Source organism: Lipotes vexillifer, unplaced genomic scaffold (assembly GCF_000442215.2).
Source record: "Lipotes vexillifer unplaced genomic scaffold, Lipotes_vexillifer_v1.1 scaffold1164, whole genome shotgun sequence".
Classification (NCBI taxonomy): Eukaryota; Metazoa; Chordata; class Mammalia; order Artiodactyla; family Lipotidae; genus Lipotes; species Lipotes vexillifer.
This window is the reverse complement of record NW_006788578.1, coordinates 824276-846813: the sequence shown is the minus strand read 5'-3', so window position 1 is coordinate 846813 and position 22538 is coordinate 824276. Positions and strand designations below refer to the sequence as shown.

Sequence of the window (22538 nt, the reverse complement as noted above, 5' to 3'; positions counted from 1 at the left end):
GTAGGGAAAACAAACACAATTGTGATAATCTTAGCACAATTAAGAAAAACCTTTTTAATTACAAAACCCCAAACACAACCCCCTTCCCCCATCCCACACATGTAAGCCCACACATACACTACACCAAAAATATCACTATAATTTATCCTTCAGAAACATCAGATTAAAAATGAAACCTGTGTACACAAAGGACTTATTTTCTGAAAGACAACACCTGAGATTCATAGATAAGTTTAAATTCATTCTTATAAACATGTGCCTCTCCACCAACAAGCAAAAGCCACAATCTCAAAAAGAGGAATCATTCTATGTATTTATCTAGCAACATCTTCAACAGATTATTGTACACAAGGTCATTTTAGAGTAATGCCACTTGAAGTAACATAAGTCAGAGATCGTTCTTATCACATAGGAAACAGTAGCATTCTTAATCTTTGAAGAGGAACAAATAAAGATAGTTGGACACAGTGTTAGTATCTAGATATAAGGAGATACATTTCAAGTCTCCAATGATATTTTAAAACATTTTCGTGCGAAAAAATAATTAAAACAAACAAACCAACAACAATAAATAAAAATCTACCCAACAAAGTATTAAGTAAGGAACAGGTTTATAATGTGGCTAGAATCTGAGGGAATGGAAACAGTCCTATAGGAAAGAAATCTATTACCAATAAAATAAAACAAGGTAAATAAACCTAACAACTCTTAGCTTTCAGGTTCATGTTAAAAAGTAAAGTATTAATTTAGTTAACTTGATTATGCCAGGTGGGAGGGAGAAGAGAAATGGGAGTAAATTAAAGTCACAGAGAATTCTTACACTTCATTTTAATTATGAATTAGAGGGCTTTTTCCCTTAGAGCTCTTTACAGTTAGCAAATAGAGTAATTAGAATTTAATTTATCCTTGCTTCCCTTACCATTTATCTAGGAAAGATGCAAATAAAAAGGGCAAATTGTTCTAATGGATGATGGGAACTGGCACACTGACAGAGGACACACAACAAAGGGCAGCAAGTCCTCACTCTATAGAATGTTTAGTTTCATGAATTCCCCTTATGGTGTTACATATGTACACTTAATGTTAAACTTTTAGTACTCATCTAAGTTTTCTTATCTTTAAAATGGGCAGATGATATTTAATTTGAGATATTTCCTTTAATGAAAACAAGTCTGAACAACAGTTGTTACTCTTTGACACAGAAATGTATCTGCTTACATTTGGAGAGACTGACGGGTTATGTGAAGATAACACATCAGCCTCCAAGTATCTAAATCCCCATACCCTTTATTCCCATGATAACATTTTTTTAAAACAATTTTTAAAGACTGCACACTAGGTACGGAGGGTGAGAATATACTGTAACACTTACCATTTTCATTAATATACAAGAGTCTTTTTAAATCAAAATCATTTTCCCTTCTTCAACCCTTCTCCCTTGTTTCCCTCTTATTGTGAATACGTGATCTATCTATAGAAAATGACTACTTTTCTAAACGAGTAAAAAATCCTATTTTAAACAAGAAAGTTACATTTTACCTTTGGCTGAATGTGAGCGCTGGAAAAATACATTAAAAAAAACTGTCTACGCTCCCTAGTGTACCATAGACATCTTCTTCCTCCAAGTCCTTTCCTGCCCTACCCCTGCCCACCTCCAACCCCAGCATGCATATACTCTTCCCCCTCTGTCATTAACCTAACTGTAATAACTCAGCAACCCAGTTATTGAGTGTTTGCTGAGTATTCATTAGCCACTATGCTAAATAAAAGCAGAGAGGAAGGGGAGAAAGAGATAATGATTTTGGTTTTAAATAAAAAAAAAAATAAGGACAACTATTTTAAATGAAAATGAACTGTTACAACTTATACTAAGACTCCACATCTAGTCTGGTTTTATTCCATAACCAAGGGGTATGGGGGCTATTTGGAGGGTAACTATTTTCCTAGAAACTAGGTCCTATTATTATTTCATTTCATAAAGTAAGGGAGATAAGTGGAATTGGGGGCATAGATGTAGTAAGTTGCTTACATCCACAAAGCCAGTGAATTCTAGAGCAGGAAGTAAAACCCAGGTCTGATTCCAGAGCCTGGTGGATCTATGTTGATCAGATTTTTAGTTTTGTTAAAATGCAGCTATCAGGTTTGCCTTATTATTTTTACTTCTGCCTAAAGGAGTTAAACAGTTCCTCTTCTATAAAAACATTTTGTTAAATTTGAAAGGGGAGAGAACATTGGGATTCTGGTTATCCTGAACACAAGGAGAGTCTTGTATGTAGAAAGTGCTTACAGATATGTAATTAAATCAATCTGGATTGAGGAACTACAGAGACGTAAGTTAAGAAACAAACTCCAGGTCTTCCCTGGTGGCGCAGTGGTTGAGAGTCTACCTGCCAATGCAGGGGACACAGGTTCGTGCCCCGGTCCGGGAAGATCCCACATGCCGCAGAGCGGCTAGGCCCGTGAGCCATGGCCGCTGAGCCTGCGCGTCCAGAGCCTGTGCTCCACAACGGGAGAGGCCACAACAGTGAGGGGCCCGTGTACCGCAAAGAAAAAAAAAAAAAAAAAAAGAAAGAAAGAAACAAACTCCAACCCAGGATCATGCAGAGACTGAGAAAAAAAAAAAAAAAAAAAAAAAAGAAAGAAAGAAACAAACTCCAACCCAGGATCATGCAGAGACTGAGAATTACAGGATCCTAGATGGACGTAGTCTTCCATCGGTTGAAGCTAGCCTCTAAGTCTCCCAACAGTGAAATAAGAAGAGGAATTGGGCTTGTTCTACTTTATGTCAGTTGTGATATACCTTGTGGTCTACTGAAGTGGACCCATTTTTCCTTCAAAAGATCATGAAAGAGGAGAATAAGGGGAGACACGGTCTGTCTTATAGCATTGAATACATTATGTATAAATCCTTCTTTATAATCTGCCTTAAAAGTCAAACAACTATACTGAAATGAGAAATATTAGATGTCTAATTTTGGTAAAAATGTTAATCTAGTTGTAACTTGAAATTAACTTTGAGACTATAAGCATTGCAATGCTAATACACACAACATATGAGATTAGACCTTCATGAATTTTAATGAGCCTAATTTAGATAGAACTAAACAAATTCAATTTTCAATAAGACATAAATTTTGTACTTTACTCAATGTTCTCTGGGATATTAACATGTATCAATGATCAAGACATGAAAGTTCACAAAGAAAACATGTAAAGGAATCTTTATAACTTAAATCACTACTAATACTAATAACTTATAGTTAATATAATAAAAATAAAATTGCATACCTATAACCTAAGAAATTATAACCCCAATTTAAAACAACCATCATCCATACAAAACTTAATAGCCTGTATTCTAGGGCTTAGAAGGGCAGGTTTATTTAGTGCTAAGACTGTATAACATATTATCTGAGAAGAACCCTGAAACAGGAGATCTTCAGTGAATTGCCCAAGATAATTATTATATTTTAAGTATTTCTAAGTCCATTCAGGAAATAAATTGTAATATGTTGCTAAGATATAACCATTCATGTCGGAGCTCTTCTGAACGCTCTCCTTAAGGCAAGTGTGATCATGTATGAACGAAAAGTAATAAAGACTAAAGGGAAGAAAAAAAAGTCACTGGAAAAAAAAAGGCAGGTCCTTCTGATCTAGATTCTAGGTTGTAGGAACATACTTCTGAAGATAAGCTCTCCATTTTCAGACAACATTATAAAAATGCTTTTATAAGTGCTTTCTCTTCCATTTACATCACCTTTGCATGACCTTGAAGAAAACCTTTACAGATCTTCATATTTATAATAGATGAAAGCCTGCAGGTACCAACAAGGCACTAACAAAGAGTTACGGCAAACCACCACCACTCTTCCCCTGTGATTTGAATGCCTGAGTAGATCATTTTGACTCTTGCTATCCTGGCTACCCTAGAAGATCACTAATAATTAAATCTTAAACAGAGTTTTCCTTCACACATGTGCATGTGCACGGATGTGTGTACACACATACAGGAATTTAGTCCATGTCATTCTTCACACTTCCTTGTTTCTTGATTAACTCACCAACTACAAACTATTATTTTGAAGGAATAGTCTACTCCCCTAAAATAACAACTTAAGATCAAGAGAGATGGGAACGCTTAAATATTACAGTCTTCAAAAGAGGCAAAGCCTCCTTCAGCTGAAGGAAGATGGTGACGATCTGATCTGAGTCAAAAATATCGTGGACACAAATACCAGAAAACATTACAGGACAGCTCTGCCAGGGGCCCACTGAGGCTTCGAAACAATGATTTCTGCTGCTGCCTCTTCGGTTCCTTGTATGCTTAAATTCTTTTCTGTACATATAAATGACAGTGGGAATATCCTTTATGTTAGAACTCAACATGTGTGACAGTCTTTCAGTTTTATAGAGAAAGACCTTGCTTTCCAACAATGAACTGGACCTGGTGTTTTTATGTATGTGAAAAGTTCATTCTACCTGGCTGCCTAAGGTGTGCTGTCCCAGGCAACAATAACTCCAATGACTGATTGATGATATGCTATAACCATACAACTTTTTTTTCAAATTAGATAGAAGTAGGAGAGTTAAATAAAAAGAGACTGCTGATTCTCCCATTGACAACATTAATAGGAAAAAAATTTGCAGATGAAATAAGGGAAGGTGAACTTAAATCTCTGGCAAATTGTCTGGTTTCTTCATATGAAAATTAAATCATTACTTAGAACCTTCTTCCTGACTTCTGTTAGGTTCAAGTTTTAATGAGCTTCTGATTATTTACAATTTGCAGATAATTAAAGACCTGCAGGGAAGTGTCACGCTGGGCGAATAAAACACCACTCAACCTTTTATACTACCTCTTATCAGAAGACTATAAGCAGATTATTTAGCTTCAGCTTTCAGTATTTCTTACCTTGGCTCCTTCTAAAGGCAAATCATGGCGTCTGTGTTTCCGCATAAGCACTGGGTCAGAGCCCATTCTACTGTGCCTTCCATTTACATTTGAACTCGCGGTGATTCCAGGCTTTGGAGAGGCATCCCCTAGGAGGCGACATCCCACTGACTGATTAGTCCCAAGCACATCCCGAGGGCACCAGGCTTCCAGAGGCATCGGCTGGTCTCTGGAAGGCACACTTTCCACATGAAGGAAGTGACGACTCAGTCTATTGTCAGGGGGGATTGGGGGAGGTCTCTCAGGTGGAGGAGGAGGAGGGTCTCTTAAGGGAGGTGGTGGTGCTGGGAGTGGTTTGTCTTGTTTTCTCACCATGCAAGGAGAAGACTAAAGAAACACAAGAGGAAAAAAATTAAAAGAGGTTCCATGCACTGAAATGACTTCCAGACTAGTATGCTATTGCTTTTGTTTTCTAAGCCATAGTAGGGCTTTATTAGATTCCTGTGCCATCTTTTAATGAGTTTCTTTTATCACCAACTAATTAAAGTTTAAAAAATTAATGAAAAACTCAAATATATTTCATTAAGATTTCTTTGTAGAAAATGAATATGTAAACTCAAATGTCAGGATTATAAGGACTACAGGAAAACGTAGCAGAATGTCAAAATTATATGGTGATTTTGACTGGTTGACATTAAAATAATAATGTCATTAATTATTTTATTTGCACGTTTCTGTGATTTAGGAGAAACAGCAGAAACCATCAAAGTTGTTGTTTTACTTTTTAAAAGAGCACCTTGATTTGTAATATCTTTGGAAGACTGAAAATGTTGGTTTTGTTATTTTTGTGTTCACCTCTATAATACAGAGCAAGTGACAAGGGGGAAATGTGCTCTGGTTCTTTAACAGTTATTACCAGAATAGTGAAAATTCACAAATAATAGAGCAGCATTATTTACAGACCTTACTTGAGTTTTATGGATCTTAAAAAAAAATCAGTCTGATTCTTATGTGGAAATATGAAGGTATAAGCTCCTGAATTGAATCTATGCGACTTTCACAGTTTTTATTTTCATTTACATAGTTCATCTGATGAATGATTTGTCTTTTTATTGTTTGAAAATATTAGCAAAAAAATGTGTGTTTACATAATTCTGACTAAATAACATCCTAAAAAGTCTTAATATGATCTTAAAACCATGTTAATTATAATGTAGAAAAGTCTAATACTATTAAAATACTGTGCTTCCAAATAGTTTTAGACTGTAATGCATATTACCGAATGGGATTAATATTTAAAATCTTATATTTAATAAAGCAAAATATTCCCTTTTCAAATTTGGAAAAAAATCTGCACAGAACTAAAACTGTGGGCTTAGATGTACAGATAGAATTATGTCTTTAATATTAAACAGTAATGCAATTAGTTTGCAAATACTGTAATTCTTTGTAATTAATTCCTTCAGGTATAAAAGGTACATATAATTCCCTCTTCTGAGTCACCCTGAAACATGGGTGATAATCTATCACATCTTAAGCCCTATGCAAATATACTCTCATAACAATTTTTCTTGTCAAGACACTATGAAAATGAGTGTAAAATATCATTTAATAAGAGCATGCAATTTATTTTAATACATGTAATGACCTTTTAAATCCATTTTACAGAATAACTATACTTACTCTGCTGTTTATTTTAGCAAATCAGGGGGCTGTTACAGACATGTGCCCTCTCTGAATAATTATGTAACTTTTATAGCAATAAAGCAAGGAATATGATAGTGGACTCACTACAAACAAAATGAGAGACCCATCAAAGTTTTTCATAAACAAGAGCATAAGAAATATGAGTAACAGAATTTTAAAAACCTGAGCAATCAACAATCATCACATAAAATTATTATCTATGTTTCTAATAAAATTGATTTACCTTTGGTGAACCAGTTGGGCTGCCACAGGGAGACCGAACTACGCCTTTCTGAATTAGATCCAGGCGAGGAGGCACTGGTGGCAGGCTTAAATGTGGGATCTGGAGAGGGTCTGGATGTGGCTTTCTTCGCTGTGCAAGGGGAGAGGATCCCGGTGATGTGACTGGGGAATTCTGCCTGTCAGTGCACTAGAATATAAAAAGAGAATGTTTATTTGAGGTGTAAAGTACATACCTTTCAGTTCTTAAGACATTTGGTTTTGAGAATGTATCTGCCATTGCACATCTGTTAAAATAAACTCACTTAGTTTACTCTGATTAATAGATGGAAGAAGCTCACATTGTCCCTCAAGAGCAGTATTATGTAAAGAATAAATGGATTAGTTTCTCCTACATATTGTAGAAAGGGCCTAGGAAAAAAACAGCAAAAGGGTAGTTTAAAAACAATCAAGGGCTTCCCTGGTGGCGCAGTGGTTGAGAGTCCACCTGCCGATGCAGGGGACACGGGTTCGTGCCCTGGTCCAGGAGGATCCCACATGCCATGGAGCGGCTGGGCCCCTGAGCCATGGCCGCTGAGCCTGCGTGTCCGGAGCCTGTGCTCCGCATGGGAGAGGCCACAACAGTGAGAGGCCCGCGGACCGCAAAAACAACAACAACAACAAAAAAACCAATCAAATGCAGGCATTCTTCTAGAAACCTGTCTACATTTTATGAGAAACATGCAATGCAGTAATGCACATTGCTCTTGGTTATCTGTATTATAGAATTTTCTTAGGTCTTTGGGTTTATAGTACATTCTAGAACTTAGAAATCATTTTGTTCCATATAAAATATGTATCCAGTGCATAATCTACTTTCCTACAAACCAATTAAATCAGACAAGGATTTTTAAAAATTTGTGTATTTAAAATAAACAGGTTTAAGACCAGATATTTTCCCCCAAGCCTTCACATGGAAAATAAATCCTCAAGTTAAATGTTCTTCTTTAAAAACAATTAAATCTAGGAAAGCCTGTACTTCTAAAACTCTGATAGATTTCTATGCTATTACAGGGTTTCCATGTTATCTGGTAGATAAAAGAGCACCAAAAAGCCATCAACAAGTACTTTGATTTGTATGTATGTGTCTAACACTTTCTGTTTCAGAAGTGTGTGTGTTACATAACCTGATTCCTATTTGATATAAAAGCCATCCTAATTAACCAGATAGCCTCACTAGGATAACAATATTCTGTTCTGAAATATCAAGCAGTTTCCTTTTCAAGGCTAAGTTACTACCTACCTCTTTGGAGACCTAGGCTTAATTTTTATACCTACTACATTAAGCTAGCATGCTTTGATATTCATCTGTTTCCTACTGCTACTATTTATAAGGAGTTTTAAGCTTGTTTTTAAGCCCTTTCCCCCTAACATTACTTACCTTTGTAAGAGTAGTCCATGTCAACCGACAATTTAATTTCAATTCTAGCAATAGTGAGAAAGATTTAACCATTCTGTCCTTAACTGAGATGTGATAATAAATTTGTGTTCATGTCCACACTTAGTTACATCATGGAAGGTCTTTTTTTTTCTAATTTACTACAATTGTGGTTTGTCTGACGTTTTTCTCAAGATTAGACTAGCATTATGTGTTTTTGGAAGGAAGGCCATGTTGGTAAAGTAACACTTTAACCACATCACATCGAGCGTCTACAGTATCAATGTGATTCATCACTGTTGCTGTTGACCTTGATTACCTGGCTGAGGTATTGACTGTCGAGGCTTCTACACTACAAAACTACTGACTTGTTCTCCCATGTTCCTTACTGTACTCTTTGCCAGGAAGTTACCATGTGCAGCCCACACTGAAGGAGTGGGGACTTATGCTTCCCCTGGTAAAGGCTTTTTAAAAATAAATTTGAGTGCCTGAGCAGAAGCTTCTAGACCATACTTCAGGTATACTGGAATACTGCCATGATATTGCTAGACTGTCAATTCTTTGTCTCTCTCAATAGACGCCAAATAACTTAAAATAGGTCAATAAATTCAGATGCACGTTCACATGTAAATTTTAAGACCCCTTTCTTATTAATTTCATGATTCTTTTTTATAGCTCTTACCTACTTAACTGAAGGAGAAAAAGCAGAAACTGTAGAGTCATAAGCTGATTTTCATGCAGCCAGTATTCTTAATAAAATAACATGACTTTTACCCCAAAAGTCATGGAGCCTCGCGTGGTCATGAATTTGAACCTTACAGAGTAATACTAATCCAAAAATGATCACGGACAGAATAGAAAAAACTCCTCGTGTCAAACTAAGTGCGTCACAGTTCATAGCAATCAGATCAGGAGATGTTACAGGACATCTACTTCTCCAAATTCCCATTAAGGGTAAGTTACATTCTCTGAGAACTAGAAAAAATGTTACCTGATAAAAATCCTTTATTGATCTGGTTATTATTCTTTACAAAAAAAGACTCAAGAAGCAAAGCTATCCACATGGTTCCTATCCTGTAAAGAAATAATTTTTACATAGATATACAGAGAATACATAGCACTTCATTGTTTCAGTTATTTGCAGAGAAATTTTTCACTGCTTGTTGCATTTACTGCAAAGACCTATGCTTCTCCAAGCACTTTTCTTCCACAACTACCTGCCTGCTTCCCTAATTACCTGGAACAGGAAGGAGAATCCTGACAGAGCCAGCAGCCCACCATCATCATTAGAACTTGACTTCTGGTTTAACTACTAATTTAATATTTAAGCAGTTACCATATTCCTAGTGTGTTTAAATAATGGGATGGACTTGATTTGAAGTGGGTGAACTGTTAAGATATTGAAAGGGTATATTGAAAATCTTTGGACAGACATCCAAACCACTGTGTGTGCTGCAGAAGTAACCCTGAACTTCTAGTTACCTCCAGACAAGCATACTCTCTACAGCTTTGTGAATGTAATCTGAAGCAGAACTTGCTTAAGAAAATTCATAATCCGCCTGCCAATGCAGGGGACACGGGTTCGAGCCCTGGTCCGGGAAGATCCCACATGCCACAGAGCTATAAGCCCATGCGCCACAACTACTGAGCCTGCGCTGTAGAGCTTGCAAGCCACAACTACTGAAGCCCGTGCGCCTAGAGCCCGTGCTCCGAAATAAGAGAAGCCACCGCAATGAGAAGCCCGCGCACCGCAACAGGGTAGCCCTGCTCGCCGCAACTAGAGAAAGCCCACGCGCAGCAACGAAGACCCAATGCAGCCAAAAATAAAATAAATAAAATTTTTTTTAAAAAGAACAATTCATACTGTATTCTCAAGGTGATTTTATACTGCCCTCCCGAAAGACTAATTCATTTTGAAGCATTACAGTAACTGTAAGTTGGCTTAGTCAGAAGGATTTTATGGAGAATAGGTGAAGAGTGTGTGAAGAAACAAAAACTATTTTATCTTTATTATGTGGTCTAAATTCACCATAGCTTATTCATTTTCCAGAGTTCTCCTAAATTATAGTAAAATCCCCACGTAAGAGTAGATAATTTAACAGTGCCCTTTAGATAATAATGCATTTTTCTTTGCTGAAGCCTTTTTGTTGTCTCTGTGAACAATTCTACAACTAGAATACTGAAACTTTGCATTAACTTTCATTGCTGGTAAAATTCAAATGCTAACTGTGAACATTTGTAAACATTTTTAGTAGATGGTCACATTAAAGGTCACTTTTAATTTATTTGAGTAATCACCAATTATATTTTTTTTCCTTCCTATTTGAAAGTCTAAGGAGAAGAGAAGTCTCACACAATGCTTCACATGCCCACTCATGTTATGTTCTTTGTCCCATTATCTACCATATTCTTTTATTTACCCCTCATTGATTTGAAAGAGCTCTTTATATATTATGATAGAGAACCCCTATCTTTTTCAATTGTGGGGAATAATTTTTTCTCAGTTTGTCTTCACTACTGCTCTTCTGGTTTTAATCTTCTGGAGAATAAATACAATTTATTAGTATAAAAAAAAGGCATATTAATCAAGGGATCCTTAAAAGGACCATACCCTTTTTGCCACTGCATTACATGAAATCCTTTTTTTGTCACTCCTTCATCTCTGTCTGTCCACTCTATTAGATTAGGACAAGGAAATGGAAAGCTAAGAAGAGATTACCTAGGAAAGCATAGGAAGCAGAAACTAGGATGTGGACACAGAATTAACTTTACAGAATTTATTGCACAATATAAAGAAAATCATTTATATAGAGGTAACTGCAAGAACTGGGAAGGATGGAATCACAGTTTCAAGTTATAGGATAGCTGATTTGAATAATTCCTTTATCTTGATTTTAGGTAATTCTCACTTTTTTCTAGTATTACACTTGCTCTCAGAACTTCAGAATATATGATCTTTTTTCGTTTCCGCACCTTTCAAAATACAAAAGCTGGGCGCCTTGATTCCTGCCTGTATTATCATCACACCAGCTTATCTGTCTAACTAACAATTTCTCGTAAGTTCTTTAATGCCGGTTGTTGATAAGTAAGTTCAACAGGCTGAAATCCTGGTGCTCTAGAAATTTAAAGACCACATTTGATTCTTTTATGTCTACATATTCACCAATTTTTCCAAATCCTTTGCTTCATGAAATGAATAAACGCTATTCTTTATTTTTTCTGACAAAATTTACAGAATTCTTTAGCACTTAGAATAGGAGGCGAATGACTACCATAAGGAATAGAGAAATCTGAATTTGCAATTTTAAGAGAAAATCCTGAGAGAAAAGGCCCAAGAAGTAAGTAGTCAAAAGCCCATCTCAGCATGCTCCACAATTACCAATAATAATCAGGGACTCATTCTATTTTAGTCACTCTTCATTTTATCCATACCTTTTAAAGAGCGATTTTATAACAGCCTTAATAGGATCCATTATTATGGAAATGCAAAGACATTTGGTAGGAAACTTCAAACCCTGCCAGGCTATTATTAAAAACAGCACAAGAGAAAACCTCTCCAATTACTAATAAGATAAGAGTTCTGACAATCCCAGAGATAATCAAAGTCAATTTTATATTTCTAAGAAGATTTTTACTTAATGAATTTTCATATCTGAACAAGGTAGATACATGTATTATAAGGATGATGAAAAGGACGACATTTCTCTAAATGCGTGAAAATTAATGAAGGACATTGATAAAACTTTTATCACATAAAATATATTCTGAGTAAAACATTCTAATAAAATAGAATTAAAATAAAATATTCTAATATTTTCCTGCTACTAACTATCCTTTTGGTGCTTCTTCTGCTCATATCCATTTGTGAACATAACAAAATCAAAAGACTTTAAAATAATAGTCTATGCAGAATATTATTCAGAAGGTATCCATTACAGAGCCATTTACATGTACACATATTCATGTGTAATTTGTAATATAAGTATAAATGATTTATGTTGTCTATTTTGGAGTACTGTACCATTGTTCCCTTTTAGATAACAAATGCTTATATGAGGAACATGGTGTAAGAGTAGTACGGTCATTTCATACTTATCCACAGTCACACTTCAAGAAGTCTCAATATGTAGGAATTTAGGGAGAAACTTGGAGTGAAAAAGAAAAGTTCTCCCAACTTAATCTATAGATTGAATGAAATCCCAATTAAAATCCCAGCAAGTTATTTTTTAGATATGGTCAAACTGATTCTAAAGTTTAGATGGAGACAAAAGACCCAGAATAGCCAACAGGATAGTTAAGGAGAAGAACAAAGTTGGAAGACTGGACACTACTTGACTTCAAGACCTACTATAAAGCTACAGTAATCAAGATTCTGTGGTTTTGGCAGAAGAATAGACATACAATACATCAATGGAACAGAAATAGATCCCCCAAAATACAGTCAACTGATCTTTTGACAAAGGAGCAAAGGTACACAACGTAGTAAAGACAGTCTTCTCAACAAATGGTGCTGAAGAACTGGACATCCACATGCAAAAAAAGAAAAAAATCTAGACATAGACGTTATACCCTTCACAAAATTAACTCAAAATGGACCATAAACCGAAATGTAAAATGCAAAATTATAAAATGCCTAGAAGATAATATAGGAGAAATCTAAAAAGTGACCACCAAATACAAGGTCATCTAGATACAACACCAAAGGTGCCATCCATGAAAGAAATAATGGGCAAGCTGGACATCATTAAAATGAGAAATTTCTGTTCTGTGAAAGAAACTATCAAGAGAATAACAAAAATACAAGCCACAGACTAGAAGAAAATCTTTGGAAAATACACATCTGAGAAAGAACTGTTCTCTAAAATATAAAAAGAACTCTTAAAGTTCAACAATAAGAAAACTAACAATCAGATTTTAAAATGAGCCGAAGACCTTATCAGATACCTCACTAAAGATATACAGATGGAAAATCAATATATGAAAAGATGCTGCATATCATATGTCATCAAGAAAATGTAAATTAAAACGAGATACCATTATACACCTTTTTGAATGGCCAAAATCCAGATCACTGACAACATCAAATGCTAATGAGGATATGGAACAACAGAAACTTTTATTCATTGCTGGTGGGAATGCAAAATGCTACTGCCACTCTGAAAGAGTTTGGTGGTTTCTTACAAAACTAAACATACTCTTAACATACAATACAGCAATCATGCTCTTTGGTGTTTACCTAAAGGAGCTGAAAACTTATGTTCACACAAAAAACTGCACACAGATGTTTATAACTGTTTTATTCGTAACTGCCAAAACTTGTAAGCAACCAAGCTGTCCTTCAGTAGGTGAATGGATAATAAATAAACTGTGGCACATCCAGACAATGGAATATTATTAGTGCTAAAAAGAAATGAGCTATCAAGTCAAGAAAAGACATGGAGGAACCTGAATGCATATTTCTAAGTGAAAGAAGCCAATCTTAGAAGGCTGCATACTGTATGATTCCAACTATAGGACATTCTGGAAAAGGCAAAACTATGGAGAGAGTAAAAAGATCAATGGTTGCTGGGGGTTTTGGTGGGGGAGATGAATAGGCAGAACACAGAGGATGATGTTTAGGGCGGTGAAAATACTCTGCATGATACTATACATGTCACTATACATTTGTGCAAAACCACGAATGTACCACACTAAAAGTGAACCCTACTGTAAACTATGGACTTTAGACAATAATGATGTGTCAATGTAGGTTCATCAATTACGACAAATGTATCAGTCTGGTGGGGGATGTTGATGATGGGGAGGCTACACATTGTGGAGGCAGGGGGTGCATGAGAAATCTCTGTACATTCCCCTCAGTTTTTTCTGTGAACCTAAAACTGCTCTAACAGTCCTAGAAAACAAAACCAAAAAACCAACCAACCAAAAATAAAAAAAGAAAAGACATCTCAATGGAAAAATTCTGCTGTATTTCTCCCTCTAGGAACAGTAACAAGGAATAAGCACCTTGCTAGCTTACTAAGAATATGGATATTAAATTTGTGTGTAAACTGAGGTTCATTATTTTAAATTATTATTATTGCTGACATTCCACTAATAACTTTGGTAAAATTTTTAGATACTACAAATATGAAGCAATGAAGAGAAGGAAAATGGTTAGAAACTTACATACGGAGTAAGGGCTGACTGGAGTAAGAGCTCTCTTTGAGGTCTGACAGGGAGGTGGTCAATAAAACTGCAATAGGGTCTACTTTAAAGAACTGCAAACGGCCTCGCAGGTGGAATAACCCCAAGGGCCCTCTCCATTAAAATGTTAAACACTATTAGCTACATAGAGCTATACTGCTTTTCCCTGAAGTACCTTTTATAAGAGGGACATAATCTCCTAGCCTGTGACCAGCCTCTATAACCCTGAAATTTCTTTTGAAGTTTCATACTTTATTTTAAACACTTATATGAGTTTTGCATCCTAATCCAAATATATATGTGATTTTAATTCAAAGTTATGTTTCCCCTGTCTGCATGCAACATCCCCTTAAATCTTTTTTTTTTTTTTTTTTTTTTTGCGGTACGCGGGCCTCTCACTGTTGTGGCCTCTCCCGTTGCGGAGCACAGGCTCCGGACGCGCAGGCTCCGCTGCATGTGGGATCCTCCCAGACCGGGGCACGAACCCGTGTCCCCTGCATCGGCAGGCGGACTCTCAACCACTGCGCTACCAGGGAAGCCCTCCCCTTAAATCTTGTAGCAAAACATAAACCTGAAGTATGTCACGTTGATTACAGTGGCTTCTTATGCCCTTTGGTTCATTCAGCCACATAACCAATTTTGAGAATTCAGGGAAGAGTGACATATAATTTAGAAATATTTCCATGAAAATCGCTGAGAAACAAGAACATCCTGGGAATTAAGGGAATTATCTTTAGCCACTGAAAAATGCCCTCATGTGAAAGCCATATTGCTGGCAAAATACCAGTTACAGTTGCTTTGAACAATAAGCAATCGCTATTTAGTTACTTAAGTTCTTCACCCTACTTTAGAGAATATATACTTAATCATTTTTTTAAATTAATTTTTATTGGAGTATAGTTGATATACATATATCCACTCTGTGTTAGATTCTTCTCCCATATAGGTCATTTACAGAGTTTTGATTAGAGTTCCCTGTACTTAATCATTTTAATTTACTTATGTAGAAAATAAGACTATTATAAGCTTATCTAAATTACATAGTCCTTAAAATAATATGCCAGCAGACATGTTGGCAGTGCTGCATTTTCTCTGAGTTTTAAATCTATAAGATAGTTGTACAGTAAATTTAATGTGGTCATGTAATGTAATCATAATCATGTATACATTAATACAGTAAAGAAATACAACCAATTCTTGCCAAACCATTCCAGTTGTGGTGTCTATTTCTTCCTAAACAATGACAGGTAATAGCATCTAAAAGAAAAAATACTTCCATAGACATCTCAAAAATACTGATATTTAATTCTCAGAAGCACAGCAATATTGTAGGAGTCTTAAATAACACTATATAAAAAATAATGCTGATAACAACTGATACTTAACATTTACTATGTACCAGCACTGTTCCAATGGCTTTACATTCATTAACTCATTTAACCTCAACTCTCAGAGGTAGGGTTTCACAGACAAGGTCACTGAGGCACAGGGAGTTAAATAACCAATGCAGGCACATAGATACTAAGTAGCAAAACTAGAACATGAACTCAGGCTGCTGGACTCCGGGGACCATAGCTCTCTGAAGAATAGTACAGTTAAGAACAGTGTCACTGATCATTCAATGAAAAAAAAGAAAAACAAAACTTTCTCAATGGCATATAACATCGGTCAGGCACTATGCAAGTCTCTGAGAATGAAAAGAAGAGCAAGGCCCACCATGAGCTCACAGTCTACACCACAGGAGGCCAACCCAAAACTAAGTACAAGAGTTCAAGTGCTAGCTTCTCCTAAACTACTACATATTCAAACTATTTTTGAGGAAAATGTGACAGTGTCTTCAAGGTCCCCTATATCAGGGGTCCCCAACCCCTGGGCCGTGGACCTGTACCAGTCCGTGGCCTGTTGGGAACCGGACCCCACAGCAGGATGTGAGCAGTGGGCGAGCGAGTGAAGCTTCATCTGCCGTTCCCCATCGGCTCGCATTACCACCTGAACCATGACCTCCCCTGGCCCCGGTCCGTGGAAAAATTGTCTTCCACGAAACCGGTCCCTGGTACCAAAAAGGTTGGGGACCGCTGCTCTATATCATCACATTGCACTTGGACAAGGTAGTTTTTTTCTTTGATATTCACATACTAATATAGAAAATGCTACTATTCTGCATGGAGAACTTTAAGAAAATCAGTAAACAAAATGCAATTAAATGGCAAACAATGAACCTGTGACTTTGGATTGCTCACTGTCATCCATGACTCTGCCCGTGTTGCACAGCGGGAGAGGTGAGGACTGTTGGCATGTGGTCCGAATAATTCTTCTTAGGTGGGACTGTCCCAAGGCTGCAGGATGTTTTGCATCTCTGACCCCATCCACTAAATATCAGTGGTTCCCTCGACCTTTCAGTCACTGTGACAACAAAATATGTCCCCACATATTTCTGAATACCCTCAGGAGGTAGAACTGCCCATACTTGAGAACCATGTTCTACATTTCAAATGCCTTGTTATTTTTGAACTTCACTTTTGTTGTAAATTTTGTCCTTACTGCTCCAGCATGTACTTGAGCCCTGTGGTTGGAATCTAAGTCACATTAAAAAGGTAACAGTCTCCTAAGAACACTGCAAAAACACTGTGATCTATACACATGAATTCTTTCCTCAGGATCAGGAGTACTGTGGATCCTTTCTTCACACATTATTAGGAAAAGCAAGAATTAGATGATATATTGTTTTCAATCAGCAATATGTATTTTAATTGGTGATGGCAGCATTAGGAGAATGTATAAAAAAAGATAAAGGAAGGGGCTTCCCTCGTGGCGCAGTGGTTGAGAGTCCGCCTGCCGATGCAGGGGACGCGGGTTCGTGCCCCGGTCTGGGAACATCCCACATGCCACGGAGCGGCTGGGCCCGTAAGCCATGGCCGCTGAGCCTGTGCATCCAGAGCCTGTGCTCTGCAACGGGAGAGGCCACAACAGTGAGAGGCCCGTGTACCGGAAAAAAAAAAAAAAAAGATAAAGGAAGAATAATTCCTTTGACCTCTGGTCACACCTGTTTTTCCTCTTATATGGTCATTCATTAAAATTTTAAATATTGTTTTAAGAAAATATAATGTTTAAGAGCAAAGGAATTAATCTCAGTTCATACACTACGTCAGCCTGTCAATATATCTTGTATCAAATCTTCATTTGTTTGTAATTTATGTGTTTCATGAATAACATTTTCTATCAAAGTAATTGCTAAGGAACTGCTGAGATTCTGTACACCTTTGGCAAAATGAAACAAAATTCTGAATAGCAATAGACATGTTTTCTTAGCTTTGATCTGACTGAAGTCAAAGAGAAGGATGTGATCTTATTGATCACACCCTGGACTTCCTCTAAGGGCTCACTCAGATCCAATTATCCTAGAAATTCTGACAGCTTGAGGACTCAGGCAATGGTTCAATTTCAAGCAAAACCTGCAACATCTTCTAGTGAAACTCATAAAATAGCCTATATCTAGAAAGGCAACCAATACACTGTATTATAGATGTATAGGTTCTATTTGCTTCTATACGATTAGCATTACTAAATAAACTTATAAAACAAACAATAAAACTACATTCTATATGTTCAGTATGCTACTATTTATAAACTCCAGCTGCAGGACATCACCATGGCAACAGGAATATACAAACAGCTCAGTTCTCTATGCTATGATGGAAGCACTACTAATTTAAAGAATGCAATATGCTTAAGACAGACAGAAACAATTTCACAATATAGTCATCAACCTGCTCATAAAAGAGGAGAAAGACAGAGATGAGTATTTGAAATGGCAGATAAAAGAAAACTGATTCCTTTTGCTGGACCATGACTGACAGTCACTCGTGGAGTTGAGAGAATGAAATGTTTTTAAAATGAATGAGTGAATGAGGCCACAGAATGACTGAAAAAAACAGAATGGAAGAAAATCAGGTAGAAGAGCTATTGTATCAAAGTGATCCTGTGATATCTGTTCATAGCCTCATCTATAAGACAGAACTGAATAGAATCTATAATTTGGTATTTTGTAACAGATATACTCAGTCTTCAGATTGGAATGAAAAAGATACACAAAATCAGGCCACTGCCCTCACAGACCATGTGAACATGCATGTGCATTTGTTACTTCACTTAATAAATGCTAGGTACCAAGAAACACAAAGATAAATAAGATACTGGCACTAGCCTTAAGAATGAATAGTCTAATGGAGAAGACAGTCCTCTAAATGAAACGTAACAATTTAGTGTAACTCCTGAAGTAGAAGTACCTGTAAAGTATTATGGGAGCATTAATACCACAGCAATGTTTTTCCCAATTATTCAGAAAGAACTGATGCTTGTATCTACAGTAAAATTTAGGTTTTATTGAAAGTTAAGTGGCAGTGATTTACAAAATATTATAAAATTCACAATCTGTTTAAAATTGACTAGAGGCAGATCAGTGCACATAAATACATTTAACTGAAATATGATTCCTCAACTTAAATGATTACAGGTTCTTTAAATTTCTCCAATCTCTAACTGTCATAAGAAAGTATGGAAATGACACTGACTCGAGTGAAAGCTTTGTTAAATGACACTGCTGACTGCTGGGCCAATAATGTCTGAGAGCAGCACGAGCCTTCTCTTTTTTGGGTAAAGAGAAGATCATTGTCAAAACCTCTCAGCTCCCTCAAGAAAAAGCTCACCAGTGTGCCAGAGGGAACACAACACGCATGGTTTGAGAGTGTGTGAAGGATCAGGGAAAACCACCAGTCACCTTTGAATGTCCTGTGCTCATTTTATGTTACCAGTGATTCCCTTCAAATGTCAGTGCTACTACTGAAGCAAAGCTCAAGCTTCAACTTAAGTCAGTGGAAATCAGGCTGAAACTGCAACCTTTCCCAAACTCATATAGAGTAAACTCCATTTTCCCCAAAGCAGTAAGGTGTACCAAGTTCTTGAAAGAATTACTCTTAAAACCCGGCTCCCCGTCCCCTGACAGCAATCACTGAAGGAAGAAAGCCCATTTAGTAAAGAAAATGGAAATGCCTTTTTCCTAGCTATGAAACATTACCACCTCATTCACTGGAACTACCTGAGCTGTTGTATGTTTCTCAAATACTTTTCTGTCATTCCCTATTATCCATGCATTCAATAAACATTCTTTAAATGCTTTAAGGTGCCCTAGACCTGAGGACTGAAATGTTTTTCTTCAAGGGCCAAATAGTAAATATTTAAGGCTTTGCAAGCCAAGATGCAAAATCAAGGAAATTATGTAGGTGCTTAAAAAAATCAGTTAAATATATAACCATTTAAAATGTAAAATTATCATTAGCTCACAGAAAAACAAAAACAGGGCACAGATTGCTGATTTTAGTGCTAGATCACAGTCAAATATTCAGCCCAAGCTAAGACCATTAGGTTACTAAATTAAAAGAAAAGGCTTTTTGCAACAAAACCCAGCTGCTTCTAGTAAGAACCTGCAGGAATGATCTAATAACGCTCTGTCCAATATAATTATCTACTGGATATTAGTTATTTCTATTATATCTATCTATACTAGATATTTCAATATCTACAGAAAATGTTCCACATCTGTACAGTTCAACAGGGTAGCCACTAGACACAAGGGGCTGTTGAGCATTTCAAATATGTTGAATGGACTAAAGAACAAAATTTTAAAATTTTATTAAATCTTAATTATTTAAAATTTACATTTAAATAGCCACATATAGCTAGTATATGGAAAAACAGATATAATAGTTTTTTATGTATCAATTAGCAGGGCCTAATTGAATTTGCTTGGGTTTTTGGTGACCAATTAGGGCATAAATATCTTTACAGGTTAATACCAACAGATCACAGTTCAAATTATTCTTAACTTCTGGTTAACATTTCATTGGGAGTTGGTAACTATTCGTGATGTACATTATATTATAGAACTGAAAAGACCTTCAGAGAACAGAGACTTGTACTCTATGAAGTACAATGTGTACAGCATGTTCCAAAGAGGGCAAAAGAGGTGTATTGCATGACGGCTCATAACTACAGTTTTGAAGTTAGGAAAAAAGCACCAGTTCTGCTTTAGAGTAGTACTGGGATCTTAGGCAAGTTATTTTACCTCTTTCTTCTTCAATTTGCTCCATTGTAAAACAGGACAGTAACAGTAGCTTCTCTCCTGGATTGGTGTCATGATTAAATGAGACCAAGGACTTAAGAACACAGAACAGTGCCAGCTCACTGAAATCATAAATGTTACTACTTTATTAAAATAACATTATATGACAAGTATTTGGGGATACAGTCCACAATCTGACTTGGTAGAAACCATTTCATCACTCAGCATGTAAGGAAGCTACATACGGAGTGTTGGATATATCTATATCACTGTTATTTTTATCCAGCAGACACAACTTTGAATTCTGGCTTTACAACCTAATGTAGCCATGTCACATGACTAGTCTGAGCCTCATTTCCTTATCTGAAAATGAGAAGAATATTTACCTCTTCAAGTTGAGAAAATAAAATGTGAAAAAGTTTTGCTCATATACATATTAATGTTGGTTACTTATTGAGTTCATCTTAAAATTAAGTCTCAATTCCCTGTTTCAATTTGAGATTTTTTTTTCTTGTTCATCCTTTAGGGTTACTGAGGGATAACTACTTCCTTTCTTCCATCTCTTGGGCCAAAGGGATCACAAACTTCAAAAGTAAAAACTGAAGGTAGCTGTCAGCATTAGAGGATAGAATCAAGAGTAGTTTCTCTTGAGAGAAACTATGACTATGAGAGTTAAATTATGACATTTATGAAAAACCAATGAGGTGAATAATAAAAATCACCCCAAACCAAAGTAGAATTTGAGAGTAGCCATGTTGGTGGTATTAATATATCTCCATATGAAGAAATTTGTTATTTAAAAATCCTAAGGATAAGTACCTGGTGAGCATGGAACACTGGAACACAGAAGATGCAGGAGGCCAAGAAGTAACTTCTGACACAGCCGTAAAGAATGGGTAACCCCCAAATCACCTCATCTATTTCCTGCACCAAGTATTTCCCTACCACAGAGATGGATGCATATGGTAAATACAATCTGCTGCCATTACACTTTATCATCGTTCCACCTAGATGGCAAATAGGCTGCATGTTACCTGCCAAATCCTAATGAATTGCAGTGGAGGTTCTGTAAGGCTGTGCAGGCCAAGTCTGAACTCAGCAGGAATGAGAACCATGATTGATTAGCCATGCCTGCCGTCAGAAGGAAGGGGGGCACCTTCATACTGCGTATGCAGATGCTTTCATAACACTCGTTGCCATTTCTCTGATTTTAGGAGCAAAAACTTCTGAGTGTAATCTGAATTTCATGTATCTTTTTGTACAGAGAATAGCCTGATAGCTTAGAGTCCAGCTCTCTTGATCATTATGTTTCTGGTTTGTTAATTACTCAATTGGCATTCTGGTTCATTGACTACTCTCTTGTGGGCTTGGTTACATAAACCAACTGGGCAGCAGCATCCATTCCCAGTGAACTGACAAAGTTAATTTTTTGAGTCTGCAATATTGATAAGCAAACCCCAGACTATGGTAAATTCATAAAGGTAAATCTTATGTGACCGCTTAATAGCCAAACAGAAGGCTGGCTTCCCTGATAAGCAGAATAACTATCAGACACTTCTTTTAGACTTCAACAAAGACTATTTTTCATCAGTTTCATCACTTCTAATTTTAATAATTTTCTTTCTTAAATTTTTCTTCACAGATGTGCCATTGCCAGTCTCAGATGATGTTTTTCTCTATACGAAAGCTCTCACCATCTCTCATTTTGGAGTTTAAAACCAGCGAAAGCACTCTGATTAGTCTAGTTCTTTCTCAGCCTATGATTCCATCAGCCTTTCAACATTACTTATATCTTCACCTTTCTTTTGATTCCAGAATCTTTCTTTCCCAAACCCACACTCCGTTATACCCAACTTGCGACAGCATCATTTCTTTATCATGTCCACACAACAACTGAAAAAATCCTATGTTTTCTAGTTTTACCTTTCGAACATTTGCCAACCGATTCATCATCAAGGACTCCTCTCGGTCATCGTCGTCATCCAAGTCCAGCATCGGCA

General features: G+C 36.5%; 1 protein-coding gene across 1 annotated transcript in view; it reads right to left on the bottom strand.

Annotated features, from left to right (window-relative positions):
- Nucleotides 1-22538, bottom strand: part of CBLB (Cbl proto-oncogene B) — a 213974-nt gene that overhangs the window by 51197 nt on the left and 140239 nt on the right. Inside the window, exons 10-12 of the mRNA XM_007461677.1 lie at nucleotides 22462-22538; nucleotides 6822-7007; nucleotides 4913-5278 (exon numbers count right to left, since the gene is read on the bottom strand). Of these exons, the coding sequence (XP_007461739.1) occupies nucleotides 4913-5278; nucleotides 6822-7007; nucleotides 22462-22538 (629 nt within the window). The remainder of the gene's footprint in view (nucleotides 1-4912; nucleotides 5279-6821; nucleotides 7008-22461) is intronic.